The sequence below is a fragment of the Clytia hemisphaerica genome, unplaced genomic scaffold (assembly GCF_902728285.1).
Source record: "Clytia hemisphaerica strain Z4C2 unplaced genomic scaffold, Clytia hemisphaerica genome assembly, whole genome shotgun sequence".
NCBI lineage: Eukaryota > Metazoa > Cnidaria > Hydrozoa > Leptothecata > Clytiidae > Clytia > Clytia hemisphaerica.
The window spans coordinates 1153195-1170507 of NW_027103699.1; the positions used below are offsets into that span (position 1 = coordinate 1153195).

The 17313-nt window shown below is 34.4% G+C and overlaps 2 protein-coding genes across 3 annotated transcripts in view; one reads left to right on the forward strand and one right to left on the reverse strand.

The window, feature by feature from the left end:
• Positions 1-3464, forward strand: LOC136803969 (G1/S-specific cyclin-D2-like). Its single transcript, XM_067060698.1, has 5 exons — positions 1-479; positions 715-930; positions 1874-2036; positions 2305-2456; positions 2877-3464. Exons 1-5 carry the CDS (start codon positions 276-278, stop codon positions 3042-3044), a joined length of 903 nt encoding a protein of 300 aa, XP_066916799.1. The 5' UTR covers positions 1-275; the 3' UTR covers positions 3045-3464.
• A 1836-nt stretch (positions 3465-5300) lies between these two features.
• Positions 5301-17313, reverse strand: part of LOC136803970 (histone-lysine N-methyltransferase set-1-like) — a 28078-nt gene continuing 16065 nt past the window's right edge. Inside the window, exons 5-7 of one of the 2 annotated variants that reach the window (XM_067060700.1) lie at positions 15686-15745; positions 7174-7364; positions 5301-5833 (exon numbers count right to left, since the gene is read on the reverse strand). In XM_067060700.1, the coding sequence (XP_066916801.1) occupies positions 5620-5833; positions 7174-7364; positions 15686-15745 (465 nt within the window). In that variant the 3' untranslated portion in view covers positions 5301-5619. The remainder of the gene's footprint in view (positions 5834-7173; positions 7365-15685; positions 15746-17313) is intronic. The other variant, XM_067060699.1, reaches the window with a different exon arrangement.

Sequence of the window (17313 nt, forward strand, 5' to 3'; positions counted from 1 at the left end):
GATTAACAACATTCAACTCACTCTGACAAGAACAACGTGCAAACAGCACACAGAGAAGAGAAAGCTCTATCGAGAAGACCCACTCAGCCAATAAAGGCATCGGTAGAAAGAAGCAGGCAAGCCAAAAGTCTTTACAATTCGACGGTGACAAGACGATGCAAGCCTAGCTGACTACGAAAGGGTCTTCGAATACAATTTCCGTCAAACATATATTGCTACAATTATTGATTTACATTGAGATTTTATATACCTGAAACATTTTATACAAAATAGATATGGATTTAATGTGTAACGAAGGATCGGCTAGTTCGAGCGTACAACGAACATACTTGGACAAAAACTTGATAAAAGATGGTAGAGTTTTAGATAGACTGTTAAAAATTGAAGATCATTATATACCTAGATGTGACTATTTTAAAATTGTACAAAAAGAGATAAAACCTTTTATGAGGAAACTAGTTGTCACATGGATGTTTGAAGTAAGTATTTTTACAGATATATTTTTGATCTGTTTGAATATTGTTACGATAAAAGTTTCTGGATTCTTTCGAATGTTTTGTTTTGGATTTTGGACGCAAATTTGGTTACCATTTTAAGCAATGCATGTGCGTGCCTGCGTGCGTCATTTCGATTCGAACGTTCGAAATGTTTCACCTTGGGGTTTTCCTGGATGAAATTCCTTAAAATAATAATATTTTGGGTTTTTCATATCAGGTTTGCGAAGAATCGAAATGTGAAGATGATGTTTTCCCGTTGGCTGTGAACTTATTAGATAGATTTTTATCCATTGTTAGCATACGAAAAACACAACTACAACTACTTGGGACTTCATGTATGTTTATAGCATCAAAATTGAAAGAGACAATACCATTGACTGCAGAAAAATTAGTTATATATACAGACAATTCGATAAAATTGGAAGAATTATTGGTGAGTATTTATATATTTAATTTTTTTGAACATTAAAAAAAAGCATCAACCAAATTTGAAGACATTTCTTGAAATATCATGGCAGGCATAGACCCCCCTGTTTATTGTACGTTGTTGAGGTCTATTTTATCTTTCGAGGTCTAGCAGAAAAGTTAAAAAACTAAAAAGTTCTCCTAATGAGTGTGTGAAAATTCCGAAATCATTATATGCTTCTTTCTGAAGCCATTTCAAGGATTGTTAAATAAATGAATGAGTACTCAATCAACTAAATATCGCTTTTTTATTGCCTTCTTTGCAAATGTTTCTTTATGCCAACAATAAAATGGTCGGCCCTGTTTTGCCTTATTTTGGATAAAGCTCTAGAGAACTTTTCCTGCACGTGTTTTTACCTTTCTGAATGTAAATTCGAGAAAGAGATTTTAGCTTTTTCGGTGCCTTTTAAATTATGACGTAGTAGTCCCCATAGAAACTTTTGTTTCAGCCTAAAGTAACAAAAGCCAATGTTGTGTTTTGTTTTGTCGCATTTATGTTCGAAACGTTTGGTTCTTTTTGTTATTTTCCTTTGTTTACTTTGTTTACACGGGAAAAAAGCTTTTTCTGCTTAGCCATCAGTCACTGAAACTTTGGTGTTGTATTCCATATTTGACTGAAACTGGCGCCTCTAATACCTTTGGTCTTTATTCAATTAATCTATCTCGAAAAAAGCTAAACGATCACTTCAGTCCGGAAAGTCGTTATAAGTTGATCATCAACATAACTTTTGCATTTTGTTGTGGTATTTTAAGAAAGTGTTCAGAAGCAATGACACTCTAAAATTTGTCTCTACCATACTTGAAAACAAGTTTGTTATTCTACAGGAAACTAAACGTCAAGAAAACATGATTTCATGTAAACAAATTATGACGGACTTTTCTGAATAATTTCTCATCTTTGTATTTTTCAGGACTGGGAAATCTTAATCTTGAACAAACTGAGATGGGATATCGCGGCTATAGTTCCAAACGATTTTCTAGAATTCCTCTTCTCTCGTATCACTGTACCAGAATGTCTTGAAAAAGATTACATCCTAAAACACTGTCACACTTATATCGCTCTCTGTTGTATAGGTATGTTTACTTTTTTCCTCTTTTTAGTCTTGTGGCCATATATCTATAATGAGTTTTTAATTGATTTAAATTTATAATTTATCAAGATTTGAGGAAAATTTTAATGATTTCTTTTTCCTTTTTCGTCATTTTATGTGAAATTTTAACTGCGTGACAAATTTATGAATGCTGACACGAAACAACAAACAAAATATATTGTGCTTGCATCTCACTTTCATGGTAGATTTAAATTTCATTAATTGAATTCGCATTTTTACTCTACCTTCAGATTTCCTTTTCACCAACTTAAATTCTCCATCAATGATTGCAGCTGCAGCAATTTGCGCTACATTTCAGAATTTACGATACCAATTTGGTTCATTCTGTCCTTCAAACTATGAACTTATCCAAAGGTTGACCGAAATCACCGGCGTTGATGAGGTACGTATTGCACGTAGAAACATATTACTGTGACCTGTACTGGAATTCGTTAAAATTTTGCAGATACAGGTGATTCGATCGGTTCAAATGATTTTAATCAAATTATTTTCACTCTTAATCTGTCTCAATTTTCAATATTGCTGAAAAATAAATTACTGTTTTAATTGTGTCCAGTCGTTTTTTCTAAACCTCAATCCTACGCGCCATTTTGACGTCACTAGATTGTGGCTGAACTGGAAAGGATGTCTATAATTTAACCTGGTTTCTAATGAAGGAAAGTTTATAAGAAAACGAAAATTCTCAAATTTCCTTCAAGATTTTGCCTATTTCAACATAAAACTCCAACATCTGAAATTTCCCTTTAGAGTATTTCTTATAAATAAAATTTTTAATGACCTTCTTTTCTCTCTAATTTTTCAGGATTGTTTGGTTGAATGTCGACAACGAATGGATCAAGTTATAAGAACACATATGAACAATGATAATAATAGTAATGCGGACACTTCCAAACTAGAACAACAAAAACATTTGGAGAATACTCCACAGCAACCTGTCACACCAACAGACATACAAGATGTCGCTTTCTAACATCTTCTCTCTAACTCTCTCAAAAAATAAATACCTTTCCAAAAAAATATTAAAAATCGAAAATCAAATTATTATGAACAACCGAGAAATTGTTCAAGGGACACCAATAAAAATCTACCGTTCAACACCACCTTCCATCGCCGTTTTTGCAATTGTACCGTTTTTCTGCTTCAAATTTTTCGTAACAGATTCGATCCAGAAAGTTCCTAGATGGATAGAAAATGACTGGAAATGCTTTCTTACTATAAAACATCCTTTCTTATATTAGTTTTATTTATTTTTACACAAAAACTGTTCAAGTTATTGTACAAACTTCTATATTTATTAACAAAAATACCTTGTCACCAAAACGAGGCTAATTATTTCGATACCATTTACTTTTTATTTTAATTTTTTGACTGCAAAGTTCCTAAAAGATTATATTTTTGTTTGTATGTTTGTTTGTTTGTATCAGTGTGTCAGTGTGTATTGTATTGTTCTTCTAACTTTGTAAGTGTTGTCTTTTGTTCTTCAATGTTATTTTTATTGTTTTTCTTTTTGAAGTGAGGGTAAATTTATATGCGTCTGGAACTTTAAACCCCAAAAAACTTGTGAATATTTTTAAATTTTAAATTAACGACAAAATTCCAACGCATTTTTTTTTACTATTGTAACTTTTTTATATTGATACGAGAAGGATTTTATTACTATTAAATTGACTGTTCTGTCTCCCCTTCAGAAATTTATCATGGAAATTTTAGGTAGGAAAACGAAATCTTTTTCAAAGTACAATTGTTCATATTTTATGATAGATTTTTATTAGTTATACTTTTTATTACTGTTCCCTATACAAGTTTTTAAAACAAAAACACAAGATAAAAGCATAAAATGGCGAAACTCATGAAAAAACTGTTGAAAATTATTATTCCTTCCCAGTCTCCTACATATTCCATTCCGTTAAATCTCTCTTTACAGCTGGGTTTCCTGAGTATTGAAATCGAATTTGATTTGTACTAAGGCCTTATTACACTCTCCCACGAGTATAGATCTAAAATATTGCGAAACCTTTTGCTTAACAGTAAAAGACAGAAGAAATATGACCTCGAAGCCTTATTCTTTTCCTGTCAGTTGCAAAAATGTAAAGTTAAAATTTTGGACTATTCTTGTTCTGTCCCGAAATGTCGTTCGTTCATCCCAAGTTTCTTTCCCCATAAAGGTTTTTTTCTAGTATTACTAGCATTAGTGGAAGTAAAATCTCCACCTCCGCTCCACGCCAACGGGAGTTCCCTTGTCTTAAAACTGATCTAATTCGAAAGGACTTTAACCTAAAATAGGACAGGAATTCACACCTTCACTTTTTTGACTTTACGACGAGTTCAAATATCTGAGTATACCCTTACCCTTAGTGTACCCGCTGCATTTTTTCGATCCAAAAAACACACCCTTGTTAAAAACTGATGAATAGGTCAAGCCTCGATTTCATTCAAGTTACTTCCATGCAATATTATACGAATACGAGGCTAATCTCGTTTCCATAGATAGATGGACTGTTTGTGTAACGAGCGGCTACTTGACAACAATTTTCATCGTTTGATGGCAAACGCCCAGTTTCCTTTGGAACTCATCCGTATGCCAATTTTGGGGACCAGGCAAGGGGTAACTTCTTACTCCTTTTTTATAGTAGTCTACTTGAAGTCTCCAGGCAGAGACGAAACTACTGTTGCAACCTATTTGACTTTATGTGAAAAAGTTCAATAAAAACGGGGATTAACATTATAGTCACCGCACGAAAAGAAAGATTTTTTAAACAACGAACTTAAAACAGCGTGTAGAGACATGATTCTACCTCGAGTGGCTCTTTACCTTATTACAAACCACAGCGCCACTACAGACTAGATACAAAAAAAATTCATTTTTAAGATTGAGAGAAGTTCGATAATGAATAAATTCCTTTGCTTAATATTAAACTGTGATAGCGGTATTATGAGGAAATACTGCGACACTAAAAAAGTTCAATTAAAAATTTACTCATCTTTAATTAAAGGCAAAACCCGAAAGCAAAGCTCACCGTCTCACTTCGATTTTGGTTTCTCTCTGAGGTTTTTTAGCGTCTGCATCATTAAAATGCGTATAGAAGAGATCAGAGTCACATCAACCTTCAAATTAATCACCAAACATAGTCCCCGTTCATTACACCTCTTTCTTACCAAACTAATAATTATAAGCTATATCCGGCCTAAATTATAAACTGACCTAGAAATCTAAAATTTTGCAATCTTTATTTTGAAATTTTTATTTTCTCGGATAAATAGTGAAATTTTCGTTAGAATACTATCGCGCTATTTACAATGACATACGAAATATTTTCCAAAAGGAAAAACAGCAGCTCCATACAAACCAACCAAAAATAATACTCACACAAATTGTAAAATATTGGTTAAAATTAAAAGCCTAGGAATAAAGAAATTTTTAAAGCGAGAAACAACATTTACACCCTGAAAATAGGGTTATGACGAATTGAAAATAATTTAGAGATAATGTGCTAAAAATTGTATATACAATGTTAATGAACTACTATCAGGTCGCAATTTTTGACTCACGATCTCAACCAAGGGTGAGATTGGATGGCCGTTTTGCTACGATCTCCGTAATCATATAAAAGTTCTTCCTCTGGCGCAATATCTTGAGATGCAACAAGTATCAGATAAGGTTTCCCTTTGATCGGGAACAATCGAGTGTTGACGTTAGCGCTTGTTTTACTATGGTTCAGCAGGCGGCCAAGTCGTCCGCTCTCATGTGTAGCATCCACGCTGTAAAAGAAACAAACACACGCATTGAAGAGAGTCGAAGAAAAAATATTATAATCCAAATCAAAACAAAATTTACGCTTGTAACGATTGATATTTTAAGTACATACTCGTTCAGAGTCACATGTGGTATCTCAAAATACCACTTTTATAAACGTCAAACGAGAGGAAATTCGTGTCGAGATTTTACTGAGATCTCTGAGAGCCTAAAAGCACTCAAGAAGGTTACAATCGAATATTTGCAATCTAAGATTTGGCAAAAAGGAGTTCATAACCCACCACATATAGTCCTTACTTATTTTATGATCTAAATATTTCTCCATTTTGTTTGATGATATAACAGGACTATGGAAATTTTAAGTTAACAGAAATCATCTGAAAAAAGGTAAAATATTGGCTTGTGTTGAGGTGCAAGTTCGGCCAACACGATACTAGTACGTCAAATATTGCCTCATTTTTCGCCTCAAAATTTGATTAGTATAACATTGCGATCAATTTAAATTCCAGAAAAAACGTGCAATGCCTTAGGTTTGTATGGACGTAAAGGAATGAAGGTAAAAAAATGAGAAAAGATTTATTAGGGTGTCTAGATTGCTGGAAAACGCATCTAATTCAAGGATTCAATTAACAACTTTCAAAGAATTATTGGAGAGGGGCAAATACCCTTGTAGCTCTTTCCCCCGTTGCTAAAGGATCACTTTAAAATGCTTGGATTTGAAAAAGTCTGCTCAAGATCAGTCGTTTGATATTCAACTGATGAAAATAGAGTCATTACAATATCCCTAGGGAAAATGGTTTCGTGCTAAGAAGTGTTAACAAGTTGCAAAACTGTCACAGTAAGAAAAATACATTTCCTAAACCCCAAACTTGTATTCATTCATTCGCAGATTCAATGTGTTAGTATACGTCGAGAATGGAGTCAGTACCTCTTCGCACTCAATGATTTGATTTGACATCACGAATATTCAAACGCAGAGTGTTAAAGAAAACATACAAATTCTCAATCTCATCAATCATTGGTCGTAGAGGATGGTCTCGCGAACAAAAATAGCTACCATTAGTAATAAAGATGGATGGACGAATCGCGTGCATCAGAACAGAAAGAAAACCAACTCTCTGACTTGTACTATACTAATCCCTTAATTTCTATGGGGTCAGATTTCCACGACTACAGTAGAGAACTTTTACTAAGACATGATATCAGTGCCATTCGCAAAAATACTTTTTCTCTCGCTTTCGCAAAGACCAAATCTGCAGTTAGCTCTCCAATTAGCGGAAATCCTAGAGAACTATGTACCATAACTCCTAAACAAATCGTTTGAAAAAAAAAGTCTTACTCTTACCAGTATTTCTTCTCCTCATACACAAAATAATACATGTAGCATCCAATCTCAGGGTTTTCTGCATATTGTTTTTCCAGTTCTCGAGCATCATCGTACGATATCAGGTTGCCGGCATATTCACATACTAAGTCACCTCTCTTCAACGGATTTTTGGAAAACACTCCACGTCCTTTTCCTTCGATGACACGGATCTGGAAAAGAATGAGAAAATCACTGGTGATATCTTTGGGGGGCATCTTTTTACTGCTGAAATAATTCTAATAGGCAAAATTTCAACTCTCGGACAGAGAGTTGATGGTTTGATGAAGGAAAAGAGTAATTTTGCATGGAACACTAGAATTTATACAGTACATCAGTTCGAGGTCGTCAAACAATAGTTGTGTTGACAATGTAACGTTATTCTTACGATGATACGAAGAATAGCATGTTTTTCAGGGGGTAGCTAAGTTATTGCTTTTTAGAATTTGGGACTGACTTTTTATCCAAATATCAATCTGAGCATTTTTTCAATAAAACTCCTCCAATTCAAATACCCATCTATGCATCTACTTTAAGGGCAGAAACTTTCGTGCGCAGAAACTTTCGCCTTTTTCGCGTTTTTGACATTTTTTTCGCGAAAGTTTCTGCCAGGTAAGAAATTAAACAAGAAATTCGCGAAAGTTAATTTCGCGAAAAATGAAATTTTCCTAAAAATCGCGAAAGTTTTTCCAAGTTTTAAAAACCGAAAAGAGTTGATATTATCGATATTATCGCAGTGACTAGGATTCGGAATGGGAGGAAGAAGTGCAAATAGTTTATTTTTCATTTATTAGCATATATCACTCTTTCGATTAAAAAAAAAAAGAGATATGAAATAATTTTTCATTCACTTTCCCTAGCCACTCGCGAAAGTTATTGCTACAAAAATTGAACATTCAAAAAAAAAACCGCGAAAGTTTCTTCAGTAAATTTTCTTCAAAAAGTAAAAATCGCGAAACTTAAATCCGCGAAATTTCGCGACTTTTCGGTCTCGCGAAACTTTCTGCCCTTAAAGTATGTAATTCTACAGCCGTGAAGGCTGTGGGCATGAGAGCGTCTCGTGTTATTTTCTGTATCGCTAATTGTTCAAATTGAAAGACGGAAGCAAAAAAGCAAGAGGTAATAAAACATGCAAGATGCCGCCAGTGATTTTATAATTAAAAAAAATTATTAGAAAAAAAACATCATCATTAATCACACTGGTGTAAAGAGTTCAATCAAAATTTTGCATTAGTCATATGAGACCTTTAAAAGAGGCCGGTTAAAACACCTTTGGGACGCCCTAGGTCCAAGTACCCTAGCGACTAAACACCTGGAATAAGTACAATAGACGTAGGCATATTTTATGGAGTGCAAAAGTAGGCACAACTTTTTTTTATCATGGTGAAAGTTGATACTTAGACCTCTAAGAGAGACTGTTTGTTAAAGTAATTCATACGTATTTACATGACTTCGTCAATGCAAGTAATCGTCTTTCATTTTCTAATCCCCGGCTGAGAATAATATTGGTACTACCGTATTACATTACTCCATGAATTTCTCACTTCGACAAACTACATTCGTATTACCTTTTACCAACAAGAATGCCAAATTTTGGCCAGTCGGTTTCTAAAACTCGAATAAATTCCCTTTCTTTGAAATTTTTATGTAGTAAATGTAAATTTTGTGAGGAAGATATAATCTCTCTGGGTCTTCGACGAGGGATGAACTTTTGTCTATTTTTCTTCTGGTGTGTAGGATATCTTGCCAGGTCTGTGACACAGTTGTGTACCTTGTACGTAGTAACTATTTAGGTTTTAACTCGTTCAACACACGAAGAAAAAAAGGGGTTTGTAAGCCAATTACCAGAGAGATGAAATTTTTCTTTTCTACAATCTCGTTTTGAAAAGTAAGTCTTTTATCTTCGATATGCTATTTTGATTGGATGCCCATTTGATGAGAGGACTGTTCATAGATCGACCGGCAACGTGTCATTTTTGTTACTTTCGTTTTCTCATAAGAGCAACTTAACATACGAAATTGCTGTAAATCAACAGTTTATTCGAGAAGTCAAAAGTTAGTTTCATTTTCTGAGAGATGCAAAGAAACGGCAGGCTTTCTTGTTCATTTGAACAAAACTGGAACTAAATTTATTGCGTGACCATATTGGTGATGACCCCCTGCAATTTTTTCTCGCATTCCCCTGCATACCATATTGTACACATTTAGAGCATAGCGTGCACGAGCTTGCTGTAAAACACGAAAAACAAACCAAAGGAAACAAACTGTTCTACCAGAAAAAAAGTTCTCTAGAGATAGTATACAGAATATTGCCAGCGTTTTGTTTATGCGTATCATACAGTGATTGGATTTTGAGCGTTGTTTGATAGCAGTTCTTTTTGTAAACCTAGACATTCTTTCTCAAGGTATTTACTGTACAGAACGTTATAAACTGTTTGGAAAACCCTTTCGTAAAAAACCAAAGATAGCGATCTTATGTAAAAACCTCATCAAAATACCCACAATCAGATATAACATTCCACGATGATAAGTTGAGGAAATTCATTATATTATATCGATGATCTTCTGACTTTATAAACACGACATCAAGATATATCACGTTGGAAAGATTATCACGAGTGGAAGAATTTGAAGATTATTAAAGCTACCTTTACTATAGATTTGACCTAGAAAACCATTTTTGATAACTGATTCAACATAACCATGTTTCTCAAAGGAAAAAAGTTTCATGTAAAAACATTTTTTGAAAAAAATTCCAGCTACCTGTTAAGTCCTACGATAATAAAGCGGATAGGACTGATACAAGGATTTTTATGGCCTCAGAAAGAAGATTTGAACAAGGTCTAAAATGCGCCATTAGACGCAAATAAATAGAAAACTGCAAAATAATACCGGCTTTCATTGATTGCCCCTCGTACTAAATACATACATGAAGCCTTGTTTTGTAACTAGCGATGCACAGTAAAATTGATCTACAAAATAAACAGCACTTCATAAAAATCTGACCAAAAGTTTCGTTTAGCAGTACTTTGTTAAAGACTATTGGGAAATAAACAGGAATTTGACCCTTAACTATGAGCATTTTGTTAAAAGAATATACTGAATAAGCTTTTGACCAATCTCGCTTGTGCTTTGTTCTTATAGGTGCATTCACATATCCAGGCCCATTATTGTCAACACCCTAAAACAGTACCTATTATACATGTGATGTTCTCAACTCAGGGGACCCTGGGATAAAAACGAGAAATTTATTGACCTAAAGGGAGGAGTAGAAAAAGGTACAAAATGAAACGTAAAAGTTTGACTTAACCCTTAGACTCCATGAGACGCGTTTTCGCGTCCTGAAACAGCCAAAATACCAAGTCCCAAAGGTTGGGTCCCAGGTCCCTAGGACTTGATTTAAAGGGGCATAAACCGAATGCTTTTTGAAAGAGTACAAAATTACCATTCCAATGGTACCAAAACGAGTGTCTAAATCAAAAGCTACAAGCTTTTACGCCATTTTGAATTTTCAAGTTTAAAAAAAAAATCATTGAAATTTTTCAACTTTTTCAAAACTACTGCGCGCTCAAAGGGTTAACTAAATTTTTTAAAATTTTTTTTGAAGACTCCAAACTGCTCAAAATGACTGAAAATGACAAATAGGAGTGATTTGAAGTTGTTTTGACCATAAAAAGTTTTTATCAGGGGTCTCATTAACCCTTAGACTCCATGAGACGCGTTTTCGCGTCCTGAAACAGCCAAAATACCAAGTCCCAAAGGTTGGGTCCCAGGTCCCTAGGACTTGATTTAAAGGGGCATAAACCGAATGCTTTTTGAAAGAGTACAAAATTACCATTCCAATGGTACCAAAACGAGTGTCTAAATCAAAAGCTACAAGCTTTTACGCCATTTTGAATTTTCAAGTTTTAAAAAAAAAAATCATTGAAATTTTTCAACTTTTTCAAAACTACTGCGCGCGCTCAAAGGGCTAACTAAATTTTTTAAAATTTTTTTTGAAGACTCCAAACTGCTCAAAATGACTGAAAATGACAAATAGGAGTGATTTGAAGTTGTTTTGACCATAAAAAAGTTTTTATCAGGGGTCTCATTAACCCTTAGACTCCATGAGACGCGTTTTCGCGTCCTGAAACAGCCAAAATACCAAGTCCCAAAGGTTGGGTCCCAGGTCCCTAGGACTTGATTTAAAGGGGCATAAACCGAATGCTTTTTGAAAGAGTACAAAATTACCATTCCAATGGTACCAAAACGAGTGTCTAAATCAAAAGCTACAAGCTTTTACGCCATTTTGAATTTTCAAGTTTTAAAAAAAAAATCATTGAAATTTTTCAACTTTTTCAAAACTACTGCGCGCTCAAAGGGTTAATCCTCTTGACTTTTTAAAAGAACGGAATCAACAAATTGTCAGTGGTCAGGTCACATGTGTTTTGTCATCTGGTTTTGAGGTATAGGTCATTGCAAGCGAGAGAATAATTTTTCATGAGGACTACATATGAAGAAAATTTAAAAGTAAAGAAATTTCTTTTGCAAACAACTTTTTCAGACAATATTATGAAAATCGTGAGGGCCATAATGAAAAGATACTGTTCAAACAGAAATCTCCCCCAAATTCGCAAATATAATAAAACACCTAAATATTTGGCTGTTGAATTGTATGGTAGCCGAAACTGTGCAAAATGTCTCTACACACCACACGTTTTAGCAAACCAATGTCAAAAACGTCAGAACACTCAATTCTACATGCACACAAGGCTCTCCCTACAAACGAAAAATAGCTTTTCAATTCAATGCACTCTGCACACTGCAAACAGGAAATTTGACAAGAAATTACACGAACAAAAAATTTGGTTTCAATGTAAAGTTTTGAGGTTTTAGAGTTACCTAGGGATAACTCATTGTACTTAATACATAAAGATGACTCACTGTACAGTACCGCTAATAATATCCTACAGCATATCAGCTAAATTTTCTAAACGTTCACCCCATCTTTTACTTCAATGCACTGTCCAAATCTGGCTCGTTCGTGCATTAAATCATATCGACATATGAGATTGAATACTGGTATATCATTCACGCAAGTATAAACTGACATAAGTAATTCAATAAATTAGCGTCCTGGCCAATAAAGGGTAATCACAGGTCTATAGGAATGCATTAGTCCAATGCTATTGACAATATAGGCTCAAACCACATGTACTGTCAATTTACATGGAAAAGAAATATGAGGATTATGACTTGCCAAAAATCCCGCCAATCCGCCTACCTCAGAGAAGAGGCGTAAATCTAAAGTGCATAAGAGTCATATTTTACTTATACATAACTCAAGAAAGAGTGAATAAAAGAGGGCGATCAACCAATCAAGCTAAACTATCATCTTTCTATATTTGTGTTACGATTAATCAAAACAATTTTTCTAAGAAAGTTTAAGGAGCCTATACGAAATGATAGGTTGACCACATCAAAGAAAAAACACCGACCAGCACTCATAAAACATACATTGTAGAATGTCAATCTCGTCAACTAAAAAAGTATTTTCGACCGGAAAAAAACGATTTCCTTGAGAAACCAAATTTTGGCTTGCAGGCTTGACAAGAGCTATAAGGATAACATTGAAAGGCACATGCGCTAATTCCCTGCCGTTCTTTTTAAGGCAGTGATTTTAAGGAAATAAAGAACCGAGGGTTTATGTTCGTGCTCTATTCAATAAAGTATTTTTAGACTGAAAAGATGTTATAGCCATTTAACCTGAAGGGGTTTAACAGTCTAATACACGCCTTTTCATAAGAAAGATGATAAGGTTGAATTTGGGCAAAACCTAAGAACAATTCAACAATAATTCGACCCTGAGTTTTTAGTATTTATCATGACTTCAACCACATTTAAACGCATATCCAAAGTTAACCGTGTTAAGAATGTGTTAAGAACAAGCAGTGAAATTTTAACATTTAATAAGAACAGCAAAGCCAAAAATAAATGGTTCTTATAAAAAATTGGGTATAAATGAATGAAAACATCCATACTGTACTGTGATGATATACTTAAGAAAACCGATACAAATTACATCAATGACATGAGAAAGGAAAAGCCTCGATGTTTTTACTAGTAATTTTACTGTAAAACTCTTTGATGTATGTAAAGAATTCACGACATGACATTTTATTAGTAAGAATAACTTTTTGACAAGATTTAATGCATGCTTTTACTTTTTGACTTATCCGCCGTTCAAATTGCTCTTCTCTTATGTAGTCATAAATTACTTTGCCTAGACTGAAAGTCCTGAAAGATATATTGACGATGGCCAAGTTCTCCAGTCTAAAGACCGTTCGTCCCTCGAGCAACCATGAATGCAATTTCGTTGAAAGCGTCCCCTTAAACTTTTTTATTGTTCTTATAGTTAGAGAAATCAAATTGAAAAAGATGAGATTGGAATTTAATATCAAAGTGTCACAAGTATCTGGAAAGATTATATTACTGATAATCAACTTTTCATTGAATGTCGAAGGTTGAACAACATTAGGGAAATATACATGCTAGCTATCACTTGTGGACACACCATTTTCCCGGTAAAATAATCTCATCGAAAAGAGGCAGTGAAACCAGTGACAACTCTGAATAAAAACAGTTTCCATCCTACAATATGGGTAGAATCAGCCATACAAACGCCCGTGTGTCATTGTAAACCTAGCAATCTTCAGTTAAATCTTAAATGCCTCCGTGATTTTTTTCTGGAAATTTACATTCTTTCCAAAGGCCATTTCTTGACCAGGACAAATGATTCAGTGTATCAACTTTGGTATCGTTGGAAAGCTCTTTCTCTCAGCTACAAAAAAGCAGATTTTTTTTTCATCTGAATCTCAAGTGGTTAGGAGTTATGACCAAAAGACTGTGTATCGGCATGAACATATAAACGACTGGACATCCATCTCCTTTGTCTTTTTGTAGAAAAGGCTGCTAGCTTCGTTGCCGCCTCGTTAAAAGCATAAAATGAAACAATAGATTTTGATGATATACCACTTGGGAGTACCTTGCTAACAACGTCAAAACTTCGACAAAAGTCTCGGTTGTTCTACTCTTCTTAAGTCTTTTATCTATATCATAACAAAGATAAAAGAGGCAAAATCATCGTCCGCTTGTCAAAACTCCGACTAATATTTCTAAATTTTGACTTAAAAGTGTCGAATAATTTTAGAGAGTGTCGCATTCTAATTTCGATATTCTTATAACATAGGCTCTAAACTTTGGCAAGTTTTTTTTTCAAGTCATAAAAAAATTTATTGGAGTGACAAAAAGGATTCAAAAGTATACACGCCGTTGAAATTCTGCATTTTAGCGTTGAAAATGTTGATAAAATATATTACAAACTTGTGAAAAAATTCGAAAATAATTTTTTTGTACATCAGGAGTAATGTTCAAGCTCTATCAATCATTTTACCTAAATGATTCAAAGAAATAAAATTATGACGGAATATTGTCGGATTTTTCATATCAATTTTGAAATACAGCCGGCAACGAAGCTCGCTTCAAAGAGACAATACAAGATAGATGTCCAGTCGTTTATATGTTCATGGTATCGGTAAAATGACCTTTTCAAGACGTATATATACGCCTTTCGCCGTCTAAGGGTTAAGAGGATTGGATCTGACTTCGCCAGGCTTGCGAAGGGCGTCAGATGGCGAATCTGTGAGTGTAGCAACACAATGGCTTTCGAGTCCAACCTTTTTTCAGATAGTTGACGAATAAAATTTAATCTTTTGCTGTAAAAGCTGCGAATATCTGTGACCATAGAAATTTAGGGGAAAACATTTTCCCAGGTGTTGAATATCAAAGATAGGAAGTACGTATTGGAACAAGGTTTTAGGTTTTGTCCGTGCTTAAGATCGCTCAAGCCAAGATCCATTTTCACCAGAAAGACCAGAGATTCCAATGCATAAGGTATATGCCTATTTTCATATACGATCATATTTCGACGAGCAAAAAAAAAAAATCAACAGTGGACTTTTTAATGTTCAAGCTATTTCACATCTTGTCAAGTTTTCTTATTAACCTTGTCCATATAGACAAAAGTATCGGGAAAGTATTGATTATTTGGAGTATATGAATAAACGAGTTAGGATGCGTTTGAACAGGATTGAACACTAAGCCGTTGAATGCCCTTGCTTGCATGTTTTTAAATCATACATTCTTGAACTCATTTTGATCAACAAGATAACTTTTTTGAGAAAGATGCAAACGCATATGTATCTTATTTTTGAAATTTAAAAAATTCAATTTTCATTAGCTGAGGCATACTGATGCTTTTAAATTTTAAACATTTCAGCCTGGATATACTTAAAAATATGTATACCCCTTTTTCTAGTTTTTTAGCTTTCTGTATCAAACGGGAATCTTCGTTTGGGTTTTATCCAGGGTGCGCAGTAATACAATAATACAACACTGCAAAAATATAAAATTTGGGAAGAGCTATCTTGTACCGGAGGTGACTAAGTTAACGTACCTCTAAGTGTGATTCGTCAGCGTTTAATATTCTTTCTTCAACTGCAACACGAGCTTCTCTCTAGAAAGTTAGTAAGAGTTAAAAACTTCTTAACAGCCTGAATCCACTTTAAGATTTCCTACAGGATTAAAAGACACTTTGAAGATGCTGAAGCGGTATGTGGAACCAATGTCAGATTAAACTGAAGTTGGCAAGCACAGTTGAACAGCGCACGATATATTAAAATTTTGACGGGTTTAAAGTATGCTCAGCAATTAAGAGAACGATCAAGGGGGAGCAATCTAGGGAGAAAAGGTTGCCCCTTCCCCTATCTTCAGGTAGATAGTACCGAAAGAGGAGCCTTCGGATCGCCTACGACTGCGGTAGTAGACTTATTTATATTTGCATAAATTGGCTTCTAAATGAACTCCATAAAAAATATTATTTGAGGGAAAGCTGTGGGTGGTGAACGCCCACTTGGGAATGGAATTAATCGCTGGAGAAATCCGTAATCTTCAAACCGTTTCACTGTAATCGTTGTATATCATACACAATCGGATAAAAACAAAGTTCCTTTAATCGAGATTCCAAACGGGATTAAAAACCATGCCAACTCAGCTATTAGAAATTGAATGTTCGAAATTCGGAATAGATTCAAAATACAGCTCTGTGACATCACGCAAATGAGAAAAAACGCATTTAAAGTGAATTACCTTATCAGTGAGCAAAAAAAAAAAGAAAAGAAAAATCAATCAAATTTAAAGTATTTTAAAGAGGAAATCTACTAAACTCACACAACTCAATTAAATACTTAAGGAGACTGAATTAATCTCGAGAACAACAACTAGAAAAATGTAGGAGGTCAGCAAAAAACATCCAAATCAATTAAGACGAAAATGATTATTGGAATGAGACGAAAAGAAATGCCAGTTAATTGACAAATGCCAGGATGTCGTTACGTAAGACAATAGAACGCCTATTAGACGATGATCGCTTTTTAATTGATTTAAAGGGACTTTAAAGGGACACGGATGGAGATTACAACAAATATGTTTGCTTCTGTTATCGCCGGATTTACGTAGGTAATGAGACTACCAATCGAGTGGCTTACAACAAGAGTAGAATAACAACACTTTCCAAGTAATCTGTGATGGTTAAACAGCTAAATGCAGGGCAATTTCAACCGTAATGCTCCTCTCTGTATAGAGTTTCCGCCAAACCGGAGATGGTGCAATATGGAGCAAAAAGATAAAGACGAGGTTAAGTTTGTGGAAAAAAGCTTGTATGTATCTAGCCTGGAAAACGTCTGAAACTTTACTCCCTTCTAGAACAAAAATCATAAGAGACCGTTTGTTTGTGATATAACGACTCTATATTCTGTAAGTGGGTGTAAGTACGGATTGGTAATCCAAAGATTTGAACGAAAGCCAGGTTTTTAAAATGTATTCTAGTTGATTGGTCAAGCGTGGTATAAGACTCGTCGGCTGAGGCTAGTCTATATAGTTACTCGTAAGGAAATTCGGTTATGTTTGTAATGAGAAGAAAGCAAAAAAGGGGTCAAATTTGTGGTTATCACAGGATCATATATACCGTTCGCACGCTAAAATATATAAACAACGCTAAACACAAAAAAGAGAGAGCTTTGAGTA